The sequence below is a fragment of the Salarias fasciatus genome, chromosome 3 (genome assembly GCF_902148845.1).
Source record: "Salarias fasciatus chromosome 3, fSalaFa1.1, whole genome shotgun sequence".
Taxonomy (NCBI): Eukaryota; Metazoa; Chordata; class Actinopteri; order Blenniiformes; family Blenniidae; genus Salarias; species Salarias fasciatus.
In genome coordinates, this window is record NC_043747.1 from 13,880,441 (window position 1) to 13,899,463 (window position 19,023).

At 44.2% G+C, this 19,023-nt stretch overlaps 1 protein-coding gene across 1 annotated transcript in view; it reads right to left on the bottom strand.

Annotated features, from left to right (window-relative positions):
* Positions 1-19,023, bottom strand: part of col25a1 (collagen type XXV alpha 1 chain) — a 130,251-nt gene that overhangs the window by 45,629 nt on the left and 65,599 nt on the right. Inside the window, exons 3-4 of the mRNA XM_030086068.1 lie at positions 12,734-12,778; positions 8,987-8,994 (exon numbers count right to left, since the gene is read on the bottom strand). Coding sequence (XP_029941928.1) covers positions 8,987-8,994; positions 12,734-12,778 — 53 coding nt within the window. The remainder of the gene's footprint in view (positions 1-8,986; positions 8,995-12,733; positions 12,779-19,023) is intronic.

Below are 19,023 nucleotides of genomic sequence, written 5' to 3' on the forward strand. Positions count from 1 at the left end.
GTTACAGGAAGGCGCAGCGACACTAATCCGCCGACCGGCGACATTAGCATAAGACCTGTGTTTACCGTCTGTGGACCAGTGACCCAGAATAGCAGGGATTCAGACTGAAACGCTCCAGAGAGTAGCTGGCCAGTCGTCCTCGGCCAATTTCAACCGCACGGCGCTGGGGGAAGGAGCCCTCTCGCCAGGTTTCCTCCTGCCCGCCGCCTCTGGACATCGCTGGCTAACTAGCCGTAGACTTCTGTTTATGTATGTTTCTGCATGTGTTCCCGACTGTATCGACCGCCGGGCCAAATCCACACCGGTCACAAGGTTATGAACCTGTGCAGCATCTTATTTATTCAAACATGAGGTCTGCTACACACACACACACACTCTCTCTCTCTCTCTCTCTCTCACACACCTAACGAGGTGGTCCCGCTGCTTACTTGACCAGCCGCACAAGGAGCCACAACACACTTGTAAACACAAAATGCGCTGTTAGGAAAACAATGTTTCCGATTGCGGTTCCCCGGGGCAATAACAAGCAAACTTATTGGAACGAACGGTGACTTTTAACATTTATGAAGACGCAGAGGCAATCCAGCGAGGCTAAATAAGTTTCCAGTGTGTTTCTCTAAATGGAAGGTGGCGAAAGGAAATCAGTGAAAGGTTTTTTTTTTTTTTTTTTTTTCTTGGTTTGCTGTGAAGGGAAATTGCCTTTGGACAAAAAGAGGCTATTGACAGGCTGGTACTGCAAATGGCTGCAACAAAGAAATACTCTCACCGCTGCTTTCCACACAAGTCCAAACATATTATGGTTGGTCCTGCAAAATGCATCTGGCACAGAAAATTACAAGGCTCAGTGTTTTACAATTGGTGAGGGGAAAAAAAACAATAAAGTGGATTCTGCATTATGTGCCGTATTCTTACAATAGATCCTGATTGTTTCATGATGAGTGAAGCAGCACAATGGAACTTCTTCAAATACTTGTTGTATTTCAGTGGCAGATCAAAAACAATGCCTATTTCTTTTATTTGCGAGGGAACAAATGGAAAATGGAGTCGCAGGTATTGAATGGATCCATCCAGTGGAAGACAAATCTTTTTTCTAAGTCGATCTTTGTCACTTAAACGAACATCTTACCCAAACCCTGTTCATTTCTGTCCTCCATCTGCTCATAAAGCACGTGGAAACCATTCCTCTTCCAGCACCTGCTCATTATATGGCCCATCATTTGCACATCACTTGGAGACACAACACCCGCTGGAGCTTTTCCAAAAAAAAAAGGTTCGACTGAGAGCACCCGGGGCCTTTCACGGAGTCTATTAAACCGCTCTCCTGCAAAGACGATTTCAAAGGCGCCGACTGTACTACAGTAGAATTGCAGCGGGTGTCGATTTGTCAAACCGTCTCCGCAGCTTTGCGGTTTCGCTTCACCCCAAGGAAGCTTTCTAATCAGCAGCTGTGTATACTTTTCACGTCTTTGCGCCGCTGCCTTTCAGAAGCAGCCCTCCAGCAGGTGCGTCAAGGCTCATCAGGCGGCTTCTGTTTGATCAAACTTGCTCGCCGCGCATTACCAAGTTACTTTGTTGAACATGATTGCCCCTCGGGAGTGCGCTCAACAGCTTTCGGCTCACACGCTCTTAAAGGAAAGCATGTAGAGCTTGAAAGAAATGAAATTGGCATAAGAAAAAAAAAACATATTCGTTTTTTGAGGTACAACATGGTAACTGATGTATTTCAGAATCCCATGCTGGAAGAAAACCATGAATAAGCTCCACTGTTCTTAATATTCTTTCAATAGATTTGCTTTAAAACTAAAAAAAAACAAAAAACATGAATATGTATGTGATTGTCACCTGTCTTTTAAATGTGTTGTGATGAGCAGTAGTTCAATTCCCCTAAAGCAGAAGAACGATGTCCCCTTATTGAAAATGACGCGCATCACGTCGACGGTAAGCCTCACATCTTCTGCTGCTTAAAGCTGGGTAAACTTCTGTCAAACTTCCATCGGGAGATGATTTCTAACAGAACATCCTGTACGCATGATATTGTCGAGTTTATGGTGGACCACTGCTCCGGCATTAAGCTCCGTTTTCGATCCCGAAACATGTCGAGCGTCTTATTTTCAGCCAAACCGTGACCACTGTCTCCTGCACAGGCCTGAATGAATGCATGGTACGAGGAAAAAAAAAAAAAAAAAAAAGAGGAAAGCCCTACTACCTTCAAAACAGAAGAGAAGAGAAATATGGAAGGGTCTGCAGGGAAATATAAAAAGCTGGACATGAAATGGAGCCAAACCCACAAGCAACATGAAGAATGCTGTCATTCACATCTGACAGTGTAACTTAGTGCAGGTCACGTTACAGAGTGAACGGCAGTCAATAAAATGATCCTGGCACCGAGCTTTATTTCACATGTGCCTCCTGCAATGCCAATTACTGGGACCTAAAGCTGGTGGGCAACTGCAGCTTTTTTCCCCATATATTCCCATCTATCCTCAAGTCCACTTAACCGAGCAAAAACATGTGTACAGCGGCAATAATGCTCGACTCATTTTGACATATTTACTACTCGTATGACGCTTTTGGATTTATTGCTTTGAAAAATATATTATTAGCATTATTGTTCCGATGCAACATTTATATCTAACTCATGAAAAAGTTTGAATTGTAATGTATGTCCATGCATTTATGTCTAAAACTTTCTCTTCTCTTAGTTTTCATGTAAGCCGGTTGGGTTTTTGGACTGTGGCAGGAACACTTTACTCTAAAACTCCAAGAGGTATTTTACCTCCCAGAGCCTAATTCTAAACTTTCTCACGTACAAGTAAAGATGCTGAATGTCAATTTGTCAAATTCCTCCTCTCCAGTCATTTACTCAAAAACATGATGGATGGAAGCTTGCCCGGCTCACGTCTGCAGCTTTAGCTCCCGTCGACATGAGCAAAATGATTCAAGCGGGTTTGGCTTCGAGCTGCTTTCACAATCTTGCGAGGCAATCCGCGTAATCCGACGAGATACAGAAAGTCATGAATGGGGGATCTACGTGGAACCTCCGTCTGGCCTCAGATGTATTAGCTTTCATCGTTTTGACCTGTTAAACTTCCCCAAAGTCCAGAAAATCGATCCATCAAACAAAAGCTCATATCCTCCCCGTGTGGAAGCCGGGCCAACCGGGCTGGCAGCGGCCGCCGCTGCCGCCGCCCGGACCGGCCGCCACATGTATCCAATCATCTCACCCCGGAGCGCTGGCATCTTGGAGCGAACTCCAACTGCTGCCGCTTTTTTTTACAACGTCTTCTTTACAGGGGTATGGTTCTCTCGCACAGAATTCATAAACATGTGTACACAGGAAGCCCGGCGAACCGATCCTTACGGCGCTAAGTGTTGACAGGGAATGAGTGAGTGAAAAAGGGGCAGGTGGGGCGAGGGGAGGAGGGCGGAGGGCCAGAGCCAAGGGCTTGGAGGAACCGACTGAAACTGGCTGGCACACGTCATGCTGCGGAGTGATACGTGATGTTTTTCAAACATTAAACTCACATGAAGTCTGAGATTTCACAGAAGCCCCACGCTCGCTGAACGACGCTGACTAATTCAGCATTTGCTGCGAGTTATACATGACGATGGACGCCATGTTTGTGTGGTCAGAAATAAAACAATCTATCATAGTGTAAACATTGAAGCTGGCTATTGTTTATTAACCATTTGAACCGATCAATTATTTTAGACCAATCCTGCTAAATATTACGTTTATTTTTCTGTTTTACATTGCCAGATTTCCTAATATTGTTCCACAAATTCGAAAACTGTGTAGTTATTGTTTGTTTTCATCAAGATTACCGCTCCAAAACAGACCAAACTGACTCGCTGTGAAAGGAACCAGCATGCTATGATGCAGGATGATTAGCTGGAAGTGTTAGCAAGCCAATTAAAACCCTAACAGTCTCATAGGAAGCCTATGTATAAGGAGATGCTGAAGAGAGTGACTTTAGCATGCAAGAGAAAACGGATGCACAACAACATTTCAGATGCTGCTGCAAATTACAAAACTCTCAGGATATGGACTTTGGCCAGACTGGACAATAAATCTGCATATAGTATTGTTGTATTGTTGTCCACATAATCACGACTTTCCATTTACTTCAGCAGAGTCTAAAACGTACCTTGAAAGCGTAAATCGTGTAACATTAAAAGCCAAAATGCCTCATCCGAAATCCCCGGAGCACAGTTCCAGTGACAGATACCCAGCGAAAACGCATCTATATGTACACCTCCGTCTGTTAGTTCAGCATGGGAACGCTCAATCATAACACCGTGGGCCCCGAGGGGACTTTTCTTCAAGGCGGGAAACTAATGGAGGACAGGGATGCGAGTAATCAGAGCAGAATGGGCAGGAACGGACGACCACAAGTGGCTGGTGCTCGCCGGGGGAATCTGGACGCAGGGGTTAGGCCGGGATAAAAAAACCACACTGGAAAACTGACTTGAGAATGGCATCTGGATCCCATATCCACAGTGTATCACAATTAGCCAGCATAAAATGACTTTAATGTGCGTGTGTGTGTGTTTGTGAGTGTGTGTCTGCTTGTTGTTACTCGTTGGATGTTCTTGTGGGAGCGGCGACTCTGGACTGGAGGAGCTGAACCCGATAGTGGAGCCGTCCGCATGTTTGTGTATGTTGTGTCAAAATGCAGATCAAGAAGAAATGAGAGTTTTCAGCTTTGGAGAGTCTTGCCTTTCCTGAGGAAGTGGAAGTTTAAACAACTTTAATACGAACTGTAGGCATAAAAAAAGCCACAATCAAAGCCAAATTTGTCCTTTTTGCAATATGTAGGCAAATTTCTGACCTGCAAAAATTCTTGCTATGGATATGAAACGCTTAAGAGCTCCAGTCGGGAGCTTTCATTTCTTCTGCTGATTCGATTAAAACCACATACTGGCTTGTGCTACATCCCTCATCATTCGATATTGTGCGCTGGAGGAAAATTCCTCTCAATCACAAAAAAGCCCCGGCAGTCATAATTTGCCCCCGGCGGCCGAAGGCAGCGACAGTCGCTTCCTCCCTGCGAGTGCTAAACCTGCTCAGTCAGCCAAGGTACAACCGCCGTCTGCTTCAAATCTCGACGAGTGAACCCGAGTGCTGCTGCTGATCGTCATCTGCTGACAAACAAGCGCTGCTGATGGGCACAGTGTGAGCCGAGGACCGACGCAGGAAAGGTCAAACTCTTAATGTTGTCACATTCACCGCCGGTGGGCTTCTTCAAGCACCACTGCCCTTATGAGCCCAAATAAACGCTGTCATGTCAGATAGATCCACTTTCAGCTCTCGGCGGGGCCACTGCAGTGCCACGGCTTTTCTGAGTGTGTGTGTATGTGTGTGTGTGTGCCCTCTACTCTAACGTTTCCTGTTACAAACTCTCAACAGCGCAAAAAAAACAACAAAAAAAACACACACACTCGTGGATATGCAGGGCCGCCGAGCACGAGCCTGACTACAGATAAACTGGCACTTTCTCCGCCTCTGCAGGGCAAAAGTGATCAAAGTCCAGGTGGAATATGTTTTATTAACACGTGTGGGGCTGCGGTGCATATCAGATGAAGGATGAAGGGTTGACGGAGGCCGGGCTCCTCCACCTCACACACACACACACACACACTCCCTCTAATCCCTGCACCGCGGCTGCATAATTCATACGCTGTGACAGAACCTGCGACGCCGGAATCTCATGATGAAGCAGGGAGGTGGAAACTGCTTGTCAAGTACAGATACAGACGCGACCGGCTTTATTTACCGCACCGCTAATGCGGCTGAACTCTTCTTGCAGGGGGCTCATGCGCTGCACTCTCCCTGGCTTGGCCCGAGACTCCGCTGTGGCGGAGAGTCATGCTCTGTGGGCTGAAGTGGGTCTGATATTTCCAGTATTGTATCATTTTCAAATATTTCCCCCCTTCCTTCTGACCAGATTTCAAAGTGGGCTAGTTTCTCTCCGCGTCTGTAGAATTTTAATTCAGTGTGGCGTTGGGTCTGTGTGCAGAGTGGCGTTGGTGGGTATTGGAGTGCAGCCTCAGGGACGGTGTTTAATGCTTGATTGGTGCTAAATGGTGTGCACACGCAGCGGTGGGCGCTCGGGGTCGATGTTTTGACGTGAACCATCCTTAAAGATGAGAAAAGACGATAAAAAATGACTAACAGACATGATAATTTGGGTTCGGCTTGTCTTTGCACAGACGTAACAATGCTTTACGTACAGAGAGAGAGAGAGAGAGAATGTTTCTCCAGGCTTTGTGGCAAGAAATGGACGGAGTCCTTCTCGAATAAATGCTGATTTTTAACTAATACATGTAACATGTCTTCATATTTTTTTCCGATTTGACCGAAGAACAAGTCGAGATGTCCAACAAAAGAGAGACTCGGTGATGCAAAACGGACATCAAAGCTCAACCAGTGGAAAAAGAGACGAAGTCAAAACAAAGCAAATCACTTTTCCATGTCCGGACGGCATCACCGGCCGCCGCTGAAGGTCTTTCCTTCCTGATGACTTTTGATTGAGAAGATCTATTCAGATTCTGTCTGCGCGACCGCAGGTCCCTGTCCATTCATCAGCGGTCCGGGAGCGATTAGGTCTCGGGGATCTGTAATGACTTCTGCAGTGGTTTGGTTTGTTTGGCCCGGGCGGCTGTGTACAATTTACGCAGTGTTCCCAGAGTTATAGCGGGGAGCTGTTGAATATTCATAACGACGGGTTCCCTGCCATCCCCTGGGTGGGCATACCAAACAAGAAACCACATGACGTCACTTGGTGCTGTCTCTCTTTTTTTTTTTAAAAGAACAAGATGATATTGGACTTTTTTTGAACTCGAAATAAAAAAGTCATGTTTGAAGGTTCAATCTAACCTGTAAGCAATGCCACTCTTGTGCGTTGTGTAGTGGAAGTGAGTCACTGCATCCTGCCTGTTTAGGCAGTGTGTGTGTTTTTTTTTTAGTCAGTACTTGCCAATAACATCAGCCCGTCGCTGTATTTACCGTTCCATCTGCTAATGTTGGCACGCTGTGCCGCTTCGGCCCTCACTGAGGACAGGCCGGACGCCACAGCAGCTCACGACTCCAACAAAGATCGTCCACTTCATAAAATCTGTGGAGGTATTTCTGCAGAACAAAAGATGACTTCATCCTCATAGAATATTTTTTTTAAACCCTTTTTACTCCGTGTTCAAACAAGTAACCCGGGCAGCGTGCATGAGCCCCTGCAATGAGTTAGTCTTTTTAAAAGTACATTATGGGTGGAGTTTAACCGAAAGTAAAAGAAGTGTCCCCAATAAACATTTATAGCACCTTCTGCTACCTATAATGACTTCATCACAAAGCAACCTGCTGACCACAACTGGAACTCTGTCAGCTCCTTAATGCGCCCTGGATTTACTGCATCTCACCCAAAAGGGCCAATCCCATAAAAACAGGTATCCCATACAACATTTACTGCGCAAATCCAACTTCTCCAACCATACAAACACTTCAGACGCACGTCTCTGGCCTTCGGTCGACTCCTGAGACATCTCACAGTATGATTTTATTTGTCAGATGTAAAAGGCCTGAGAGGAGACGGCGAGGAGCGCGACCACCTGCACTCACTTACGGCCCAGAACCCCAGGAGCGAGCGTCTGAGAAGGCTCAGAGGATTAACTTACGACTTTTACAGCTCAGTCGGCACACGCTATTATACCTATTCAATCACACTTGCCTCTGGACTATGAAAAAAAAAAAAGTTTGAACAGAGTGCACGCACATGTACACACGCACACACACACACACACACACACACACACAGGGTGCCCGGTTGACTTGGTTATAAAGCAAACTGTCACAATCCAAGGCCCTCATGTACGTATATGTGTGTTTCTCCTTATCTTTAGAGAAACTAGAGAAGTTTTCCATCTGTTTAGAGGAGCGAATCTGTGATCAGCCGGCAGCGTAATGAGGTGAGATAATCTTTCTGGCTTCAGGGAGCTGGCAGGGATGAACGCTGGTAGCAAGAACATTACAAACCAGACCGTCCGGACGACAAGGACAAGAGTCCCTGTTAGAGGAGGGCAGTGAGGAAGATTAACATAATAACAGACAGGATTTGTGGTACAACTGAGATTTCTGCCAGCACATTTGTCATGATGAGTCCTTTACATCGTGTGTAACAAACATAAATACACTGCCAGTGAAAAAGCTGAACACCTTCTTATTCAACGTTTTCTGCTGCTCAGGACAAGTTCATCTGACTCACCAGCAGCTCAGATTAGTTTCCAGGAGCAGAGCAGACTGTGTGAATCAGGCCTTAATGGTCAAATAGCTGCGAGGAAACAACTACTCAGGAAAAGAAACGAGCAGAAGAGATTTATTTAGGCCAAGAAACACGAAGCAGGAAAGGTGAACGGATAGTTTCTACATGCAATGGTGAATGTGGAGGTGCTTCGCTGGTGACGCTGCACGGCTGCACCGCAGCATCAGCCGTCATTTATTTCTCCGCAGGACGATGGGTCCAAACACACTTCCAGGCTATTTGACCGATGGAGTGCTGCGATGGACGACCTGGCCTCCACAGTCACCTGACCCAAACCCGAACCAGATGGTCCGGGATGAGACGGACCGCAGAGGACCGATCAGTGCTCAGCATCGCCAGAACTTTTTTAATACTGTTGGAAAAACCACTTCACTTGAAGCTTATCCAGAGTGAGCAAAGCAGTAATCAAAGCTATTGTGAAGAATCTAAAAAATAAAACACGGGTTGTGTGAATTGTTTAAACGGTATTTCTATTAAGTGTAATTACTTGCTCGACTTGTTCGTTTTTTTTTAACTTGTGGAATCGTCAGAAATGTCTTTATTTTGTGCGACATGTGTCAAAGTTTAAGAGAATCTGATGCCAGATTGCAGAATCCTGTAGTTGGTTTGCTTTTTTTTTTTTTACCTTCACAAGGCCGTCCCAAAAGAAGATGTGAAGCAGGCATACTTACAGGAGGTCCTGGAAGAAAGAGCAGAAGAAGGGAAAAAAAAAAAAAAAAATCCAGTTAGTGTGTTTTCAATCAGCAATCAAACAGACACAGTTGATCAATATTCCAGTAAAACCGCACATCCAAATAAGTAAGAAAGGAAATCAGTCTCATGCGGAGAATTATTTCTCTAGGAGGGAAGATTTTTACAGACTCGCGCCGTGCCAGGATGCATGACGGCGCAGAATGAAAGACATTCTCTTTTGAAAAAGCATTGTGATAAAACGTCCCGATTTTCCACGCAGATTAGCCAGCAGTGACCACCGGGCCTGGCGATCAGATTTTACATTTTTAAAGTGGTTTTGATTTCACGACTACAAGTTCTTGTACTCTAGTTAAAAAAATCCCCCCACGTTTTTGTGAGGTGACACTCGTCTTTTTCCCAATTACCGCCGCCGAAACGCCTGCGTTCCAGCACACGTTCAGGGCTCCCCAGAACCCTGCAAATCATTTCAGGTCTTTACGTTCTTATTAAAAAGGTACCCAGCTGCTTTAAAGTTGAAAAAAAATAAATCCTGTGTCCTTGAACTGTTCTTCTTCATGACCAGTGAAAAATCGCTCCTGCAGCTGCGGCGTTCAAGGAGTGCTGCGTTTGAGGCACGCCGGGCCGCACTTCAGGAGCGCTGCTTTATGGACCACTGAGTGACAGCAGACCGCATAGGATTCAATAAACAAGCCCAACTTCAGCTTTTCACTTAACTCAGTACAAGTGATTTAACTGGGAATTACAGAACATTTTTATAACTGTGATCATTTTTTTTTTTTTTAATTACTGACGAGTTAAACTAAACATAGGTTTATATATGTGGTGTAAAATTACCTTCTACTGCGTGACATCAAGCTTAATTAAGCATCTTGAGACGTCCCTTCTTAAATTTCACTTTCTGCTCTCTAAGCAGCACTTCTCAACCTTTTCAACACAATAAATCAACCTCCTGCTGAACAAAACTAGCCTGAGTGCCATTCAGCAGCACTGGCAGACCTGATTTTTAAGGACTTAACTTTGAACATCTTCAGGAAAAAAAGCAATTTAACTCAGTTTGGCAATTCTTTTGTAGCTACAGAACATTTCTTGAACGTATATATGCTATATACCTTACCTTAAAGGCTCGTATAGCAAACGCATGGACTAAAACATCCTTATGACTGGATTTAAAGTTGGTTTACTCCTGTAAACCACTCACTATACATGCAGGAAATGGGACAACATTTGTTTTTTTGTGCTACAGCTCTGTAACAAATCTCGATCTGGAAGTGGATGAATGTTTAAAAACAGAAACAGAAGCTGGAACTGAGGAATCCAGCTGACTGCTAAGAGTAAACATCATCCGGGGCCAACTCGCTAGCTTACTGTTGACTATTGTTGTGGTTTGTGGCATCATAACTATCACAAATTCCCCAGTAACAACAACCCGAAAGAGGACAACTGGGACTTAACCGCAGGGAGTCTGTCTTTGTTTTATTTTGCTTGATTATACTTATCATTATCAATGCTCAGTAATATAGAACATTACATAATTAGATTGTCCTCAGTGTTTTCACATTAATTTGTGAAGATATTCCACATTATAGCGTCATGCAGTTGCACTGGACGTATATAAATTGAGGTGATTGCAAATGAGCGCTGCTGTAATCCAACCGTCCACACCGACGCACCGCTCCCGATGTGAGAATCAATTCCCTGTGAGTGCAGCTACCTGACTAACAAGTCCTGATTATTCACACGGGGAGGAAAAAATATGAGGAAATTAGCAACACTTTCCAGCACTGACCACCTGCTAGTACATTCTGCCGCTGCGGCTTTCGCTGCTACAAAACTGCTTTTTTCGGCCCTAAACGGCCGCGCCAGGTCTTTCCCCTTTCCATATGTCACCGGTGAACAAACAAAGTCATCCTAATGAAGTCTCCCATTCATTTGGGAAGCGGAGGCAAATATCACTGTCTTTTTCCTGTTTGTTCATTTGGACGGTCGCAGCCAAGCGTGGGTGAAAAGCTTTCCCGAAGATGAATCAACTGCAAAACACCTCGCCGGGAATTCGCGGGGGAAAAAAAACTCACAGCAGCTTAGTTACTTTTGGTGAAAAGTGAATCATGAATTAAATATGCCTCCCTTCAACATCCGCCAGTGTTGAGAACTTAAAAGAAGGAAATTGGATTTTCAGAGAGCTTACAGCGCAGAATTCGGTCCGCCTGTGCCCATCAGTGACAGAATTTCCTCAGTCGTATGAATAACGTCTTCTAAATGTGTTTTCAGTTTGGTGCTGTGAAGCGCTGCACAGTTTGACACGAGCCTCCACTCAGGCCGCACGGTGCCATCGCGCCTGGATCCAGCTTGGAGTGTGTCAGGGGTTAGCAAACTGAATCCAGTTTGCTTCTTAAGCTCATAAAACTATCTAAATTAATTCAAAGGAATGTATCAGAACTTGAATAGCATGCAGATTTTGAACCCTGATCATTTAGGGGGGAAGAAACGGTGAATCCACAACAAATAAATACAATTTTTTGTGCTCGGCTAGAATGAAGGACAAACAAAAAAAAACAAAAAAACGGCTCTGCTCAAAAGTGTCAACTGAAATACGTTGGCATGCCGAATGTTTATTGGAAAGCGAAGCGCTTCGTACACAAAGACTGGCGGCGTTTCAGATCCGCAGCCGAGCAGAACATTGAACTGTTTTATGTCGTTTGAGTTTTGATTTTTCTTGTCTGCACTGAGCTCTCGGTTTGAACGCTGGATCGCTTTAAATTATGATGCGGTGGAAAAACGGGGCGACTGCAGCACATCGAACCGAATGTGAAAACGCAGAAAATGACCTCAGATCAACTCCTTAACGGAGCTGACCAACTGTAAAGAAGACGGTAACTGAATATGTGATCCTCAAAAGGCCTCGGCGGATTAAGTTTCACTCCTGTGACTGTCTGGATTTGGCGGTAAAACCAACAATGTTCTTTTTTTTTTTCTTTCTTCCCCCCCATTTCAGACACAATGTTTGTTTCTCAGACTGTGAAACCAAACCGCTCCCTTATTGCTCTCCCTCACTAAAAACCCGGGACCTCGCGCTGCCCTGTCTCCCTAATTTCATTTCACAAGAGCCGTTATTCCAAGGCACCGCCGTGCTCCGCCGCGCCGTGCAGAAAGAAAGCCGACACACTCCGAGGACCATTATCACTTTCCCCTATCAGGTGAGCGAAGCGCGCAGAGCCTCTGCCAAGTCTCACTGTGAATTCAATTTGCGGCGACGCTCTCCGTCAATGGGAGCGTCGCCGCGGGGCAGGACCTCTGCCGACATTGCCCGGAGCGCCGGCCGGCGGCCAAGTCCCCCCCCGAGTCAGCTGAGGGGCGAGTGGAGAGAGCGGAGAACCTGAATGCATCGTGACAACTTGACACCGACAGTCGGGAGAATGCATCATGTCTGGAAGCGGACTGGAGCGTTTCAGGGCTTTAAAGGGTCCAGAATGTGTGGATATCACTGTCATTTTGTCAAGTTTTACTGTGTTTCTATGGCGACTGAGGTTCAAACCATCCGAGCACTGAAACCGCCACGCCACAAATTACACATCCATAACCTATTCTGGCCTCCGAAGATATACAGTGTACTTTTACATGATTGTAAGTGCAGTGTGATTTGCTGATGTTCTACTGAATTATTCCTTAAATGTTTTTGGATTGAGACGACTGTGATCATCGTTCCAAAGACACACAAATGTACATACCAGGTTCTCCATTGCGGCCTCTTCTTCCTCGCTTTCCTGGAGGTCCTGCAAAAAAAACAAAAAAGAAAGTAGAATATAATATGTTATATAGTGAGTAATTTGATTGTGTTGTTTGTGTGGGTTTCATACGCTTCAAGGATTCCCACAGTAAAAGCTTCCCTCTGCCAGAATCATGGAAAAAATATTGTATCTGGACTTTAAACACATCGTGAAACACAAATTAAGACACAAGGTGAGGAGAAAAACAAACACTCCTCTCCTCCGTTTCAGGTTTTTCTTCCAGCACGAACGCCCCGGTTCCTAATTTGTTTATCGAGACTCTGTTTTCTTATTTGCCGACTTCCTGTCGACACCATCGGGCCGCCGAGGCTCAGCGGGAGGAGTGAAACAATTACACGGTTTGCCAGATTTTATACGTTGAAGGCTTGACTGGATCTGATTGTATGAAGTCTAAAGAAAGAAGAAGAAAAAAAAAAAAAAAGAAAACAGCAGTGAGATGCACCCTGTGGAAAATAGGAACATTTCTCTTTAAAAGACCTCAAAAGAGTCTTTTTCTGAGTTTGGCAGCTGAATTGTATAGTCTGTGAACTGGCATTTTGTTCATTCCTTTCCCTTAAACTGTGAGCATTCACTGTTTGAAAAAAGGTCTGTGGCACTATTTATTCATTACAAAGTAGAATCTGTGTATTTCTTTTTTTCCTAAAGGGTAGCAGACAGGGAAATGTGGGATATCCGTTCATCATTAGAGGAAATTCTTCCACTGGAGGTGAGTTTAAACACTGAGTCATCGATGAAGCAGAAAGGTGCAATTATTAGCTCTTACTTATTTAACGCTGAAAAATCCAGAAACAGTCACGATCCTGTTCCTTCCAGAGGGTTCAGGCTACCAACCTGTTTTCCCCGAAGGAGCTTTAAGTGTTATTTCATGACATTTTAAAGGCAAATAATCGAAAAGATTTCCATGTAAGCACAAAGTCTAACCCTCATAATGATATCCTCTCAGAGCTGCGATGACAGAAAGGCTGCTGGAAACTGGAAAGTTGGAATATGACAGAAAGACAAAGACCATTCAGGCAGAAATATTACGGCTAAGAGTCGTAATGCAGGCCGCAAAGTGGAGCAGCGGTTTTTATTCACTCCTCCAAGCGAAGAAAATCCCCAGGCTTTTCTGTTTGCATGTTCTCCCTGCGCATGTGCGGATTTTCTTCAGGCACTACTTTTCCTTCACACAGGCCAAAACACTGCATTAGTTAAAACTGGTTAAAATACACATTCGTATTGAGTTAAGCCTTATTTATGACGGTCCAAAAGTTTCACTGGAGTGCAAAAACGCCGTATTATGTTGCACCAGCCTTCGCATGATGCTCAGCCCTCCACTTGATCTCACCGTTTGGCTCGACTTCAGCCTCCAAGCTCTGCGACTTTTGAACGCTGTCCAGGATCATGTCAGGCGCTGCCAGTGAAGGGTCCAAGGCGATGTTTAAAGTATGTAACCACAGGTGGAGTTTGACTTACACTTCACTACGGTTCACTTCAAGCCTGGTTTCTTTACAGGTTTGTTTTTTAAAGCTTTTAAAGGAAACAGAAGGAGGTTTACTGCGCTTGGCGCTCGTCATCATTGCTCACTTTGAAATGACACCCGACACCTTCGAGGGGGGAATATCTCGTCGGGCGATACCAAGTCCTTCTGATTTTGGCGGCGTGTTCCTGACAGCTGTGAAATAAACACTCGACACACGAGAGCCGGAGGTCCAGAAAAAACAGGCTCCGTTATGTTTCAGATATCCTCGTGATTCACAGCATCCATCACAATATTATTCATTGTGATTATAGACTGGAAGGCGAGCTCGCCATACAACGTCGTCGATACCACTAACGCCGACTTGGTACAGACGCCACGTAATGTGCCAACGATAACATTTTGGTTCGTGAAATGCGAATGAAAGAATAACTTAATGTCTATAATGACCAGTCAAAACAGGTTTTCAAATATAGTTAAATCTCTGCCAGACAGGAAAAAGTGACCAAGACCCCCCGAGTCATGAGGGAAAAGCCACAGAGCTCAAACTGGATCCGGAGGTGATGAGAGATATTAAGCCGCCTGTTCGGGGCAAAAAACATCACTCTCTGCTCAAAGGCACTGCTGCGTTCTCACAGTATCCCAAGTTCAGTCACGGAACGACGGTTTCAGAAAAAAAAAAAATGAAATGAGGCCGGGAGTTTGACGTCGAGGGTCAGCGACTGTGAACAATCTGTCGAAACCCTTTCAACAGCTTTTCGGTCAGGGAAATAAATTGAAGTGAATTTAAGCTCCACTCAAGTGTTTGGTGGGATAAATATTTTGGTCAGACACAATAGACGGCGATATTGTGAAGTGTGTTTTCGCAACGTGCTGTTTGGTGGCTTTTTAATTTGAAAAAGTTCGCAACAGTTCAGCACTAGCAGAAGATCAAGATGTGGAAAATGTGAAAGAAGAAGTGGAAGGATAGAAACAAGGAGGAGTACTCAACGTATTTCTAATTAATCCATCAATGGATGACTGCTGGTATGGTAAAGTATCAGAAATTGGTACAAAAAGTAATCTAGTAAGTCTGATATGAAATCCAGGATGTTGCGTTTTTATGAACAACAGGCTTAAAAGCAAAAAAGATTCAGTTCACCGTCTTGAAGGATCAAAAAAGAACCGGGGTGTACGTTCATTTTGTGAAGCTGGAATCAGAGAAAATCAGCTTTGAAAGATGAAATCGCAGCTGCTTTAGAGTTGGGGTTCCAACCAACGCAACACATTCAATTTACATGCAGAGTAAAATAGAACAGACGAGACGGAACCAAACAGAACTGAATTTACAACAAAAATTAATAGAATATAGTGTAACGATAGATTCATACTGCTTGAATAATCCAAGAACACTGTGTGAGACTAATAGAATAACATGGAATGAAATGAAATCTGTACAAAATAAACAGTCTAAACTAGTTCTCATTCTCCTTCAACCCTTCAGGTTCGGGGACGGGAGATCAGAGGCTGCTGGGAAAAGTTTCCCATCTCCTTTTTAAGGACAGGCGAGAGAACAACCGATATACTTTATTAAAAAAGAAGAAGCCACAACCTTCATAAAAAAGGCCGACTATATCTTATACACATTATGAGGTATCGCCAAACATGGCAATGCAACATTAACGACCGCCGTCTCCAGTTGCAGTGGCAGATATGAAAGTTTAGATATATCCAAACCATCATTTCACAAGGTCAACAACCCCCTCCAAAACACAAATCCATGAAAGATCTCCAAACTCTGTTTATCTGATGGTCACTGGATGCCTTGAAAAACACTCGCTTAGCTGTCAGTGCAGCATGAAACCACCGACACAATAACTCAGACCTCCGAGTTTATTTAAGCTTTTAGGGAGAAGCCGCAAAAGATGGGATTTTAACAACGCACAGAAACTCTGGAGCCCGAGACGCTGAAGGTGGTAGCTGTTTGATTGCTTGTTTATCACAACGGAACGAGTCCAAAGTAATATGCATCATGGTGAGAGACGCCGTTTCACGCCATTCCTGTGTTGTTTTTTTTAAAAAGTTCCACCCATGCAAAGTTACGCTTTGCTTGACAAAATAAACATCTTGTTTATACTTCATGCAACTGGGGCGCAGTCACCCTTTAGCCCAAAGAGCACGGCATCTTTATTTCGCTTTTCACCCCAAATCAATCAGTTTTAAGCCAATGAGCCATGGCTGGGCTCATTTACAATCCCAGTACTGTCTCAGAGCTTGATATACATAATCAGACCACTCAAAGCTTCTCTCTTGAAGTAATACAGCTATTCTTCTGAATAAAAGTCCAAACTTTGGCCAAAAAAAGCAAGCTGGGTACCGGCAGCTCCACCTCCACCACCGAAGTAAATCAGGTTTGAAAAGAACTGGCTTCAGCCTTCGCAAATAGGCCAAGCTACACTTTTCTGGGTACAGTGAATAAATTCGGGGGCTTTCCAAACCTCTCCCCATAATAATATATACTTTGTATTACCACATGTTGGATGTCATTACGGGTGAAGCTTAAAATCTGTTATCCTTCTGTGACACTGACGGAGTTGATTAATACAGGAGCAACGTGCGCTTTTAGGTTAAACTTTAAATCAAAAGCTAAATTTTGATTTTTTTTTTTTTTTTTAACCTTTTCCTGCTGGTTATACAAAAAGTTTTTGATTTCCTGTTTGACATGTTCATCGACACACTTTCCACGGTTCATTTCAGGACCTTTTTTCTCTTGGACAGGAAACAAGCGGCGTAATTTATGGATACCAAAACACACTACACGCTGACCTTACTGTTTATAAATCAGTCATTAAAATACATCGTCCAGTCGGAATGTTTTGGCAGGGGTGTCGGAGCAGCACAATGCCGCCGATGGCAGCGCTTTCACAAAACTGACAGGGGATTGTTTTGCTTGCATTTGATTCAGTTTCAGTAAATTCCTTCTCGGAGGGAACAAGATACCCCCGGAGGCCAGCATTTACATGAGGAGCTTTCATTTTCTGAAATCTTACATATAACATGTTACCACTCAGTGTCCTTGCATGAATGTTCGAATCCAGTCGTGGCTTTTCCACGTCATTAAACCTTAAAATATTTTTTATATTAAAAACACCAGAGGTGACGAACACGGACAGCAGCAGGTCGTGATCAGCTGAGAGGTCTACATGTTCCTCCTAACGCTCGATTGTTTCTATCATGGGGGGGTCTATTCCCTCTTCATAGTGATTTAAGCCATTTTAAACTGGAAAACCCATTAAACACAACATTAAATCCAAAGAAAAACGGTGCAACTATCCCTGAAGTCACAATTAACACCAAAAGATTGGTTGAAATCCAACTTTCCAGTGGCTGTCGGGATTCACGTAGAGAAAAAGAGAAACATTAGATAAGTATCAAGCTGTAAATGTGACACTTTTATATGCGTTTTGATGATACAATCAGATTTATTCTCCACCTAAAGTCTTGTTACCGTGACTTTGCCTTACAATTTACAACCAAGAAATTGCAAACACTATTCCCACTGGTTGCGGCGCTAATCAAACCCTCGCTGTATCGCATCTTGACAACCTTTAAAGCCCGAGTCTCACAGGGTCTCAAGTTGGGTTGAAAAGTTTTAAATCTCTCGCTAAAAAAAAAACTCTGATGATCAATGGCTTAATAAACATTCCGAAGGGTTAGTTAGATATAGTCCGAACAGGCTTTAATATAGTCCATTTAATCCCACAGCATGGATGGATGAGTTTATTAAAGCTGGCAACACTCTGGTATCCAGGTCAGCGGATCTGAAGCTGGCTTCCGACGGAGCAATCATTTGCTACTTTACAAGGACATTTTTGTGGAAACATCTGGCAAACAGGAACACAAGTTCGATCCAAGATCCTTATTGACCTGCGTGACAATGAATAAATCAATACATAAAAAGTTCATTCAGTGACTACTGGATTCAGCGTCTCAGGAGGGGAAAAACTGAACTTGAAATATAAGTTTGCAGTCGTCCTCGTCTCTGAATGTCACCGTTTCCCTCGTTCTCAGGTGGATCTGAAATGTAGGTCTGCAAAAACAGTGAGCGCAGAAAGCCTCAACAACAGGACAATTATGTAATTGATGACTGCAATCAAAGGCTCCTCAGAGCTCGACGCAAAACCAGACAGACAAGACCGAGGATCGCCTCTAAATGTTAATTATGGGTGTCGTCTTCGCAGCGCCGCATTTCCTCGACCTCTGTGGTCTTTTGACTTTTTAAACTCCATCTGCGTTTCTCCAACACACACACACACACACACACACATACACACACACACACACACACACACACACAAACCATAGGGTCAAATAGGTCAAGCGATAACTGCGCCATAAGATAAATGAAGACCTGGACTGTGTCTTCAGACCCCGTGCGGTCATTAGTCATGGGGATTGTTGAGTGGAAAATGGAAAGTCCCTTTGAACTCGTGACCCAGCAAAACCGGCCCGGAAGAGAAGCTCTCACTGTTTTGCCTAATCCCTTAAGTTCTCACAGAGCTTCCGATTTCAGAGAGATGAAGAGACAGCAGGAAACGCAGAGAACTTCCTCTCAAGGCTTCCTCTCTACAACCCCCGAATACGGCTTTTACCTGATTTACCGTAATCTTTACATTTTGGGACTGTATCTATAGTACGGTTTCTCCCAAGGCCAACATGTGGGGTAAAAATAAACCATACCCATGGATGATTTACGTACAATAGGCACCGCTTGTGTCAGGGGAAGTTCAGC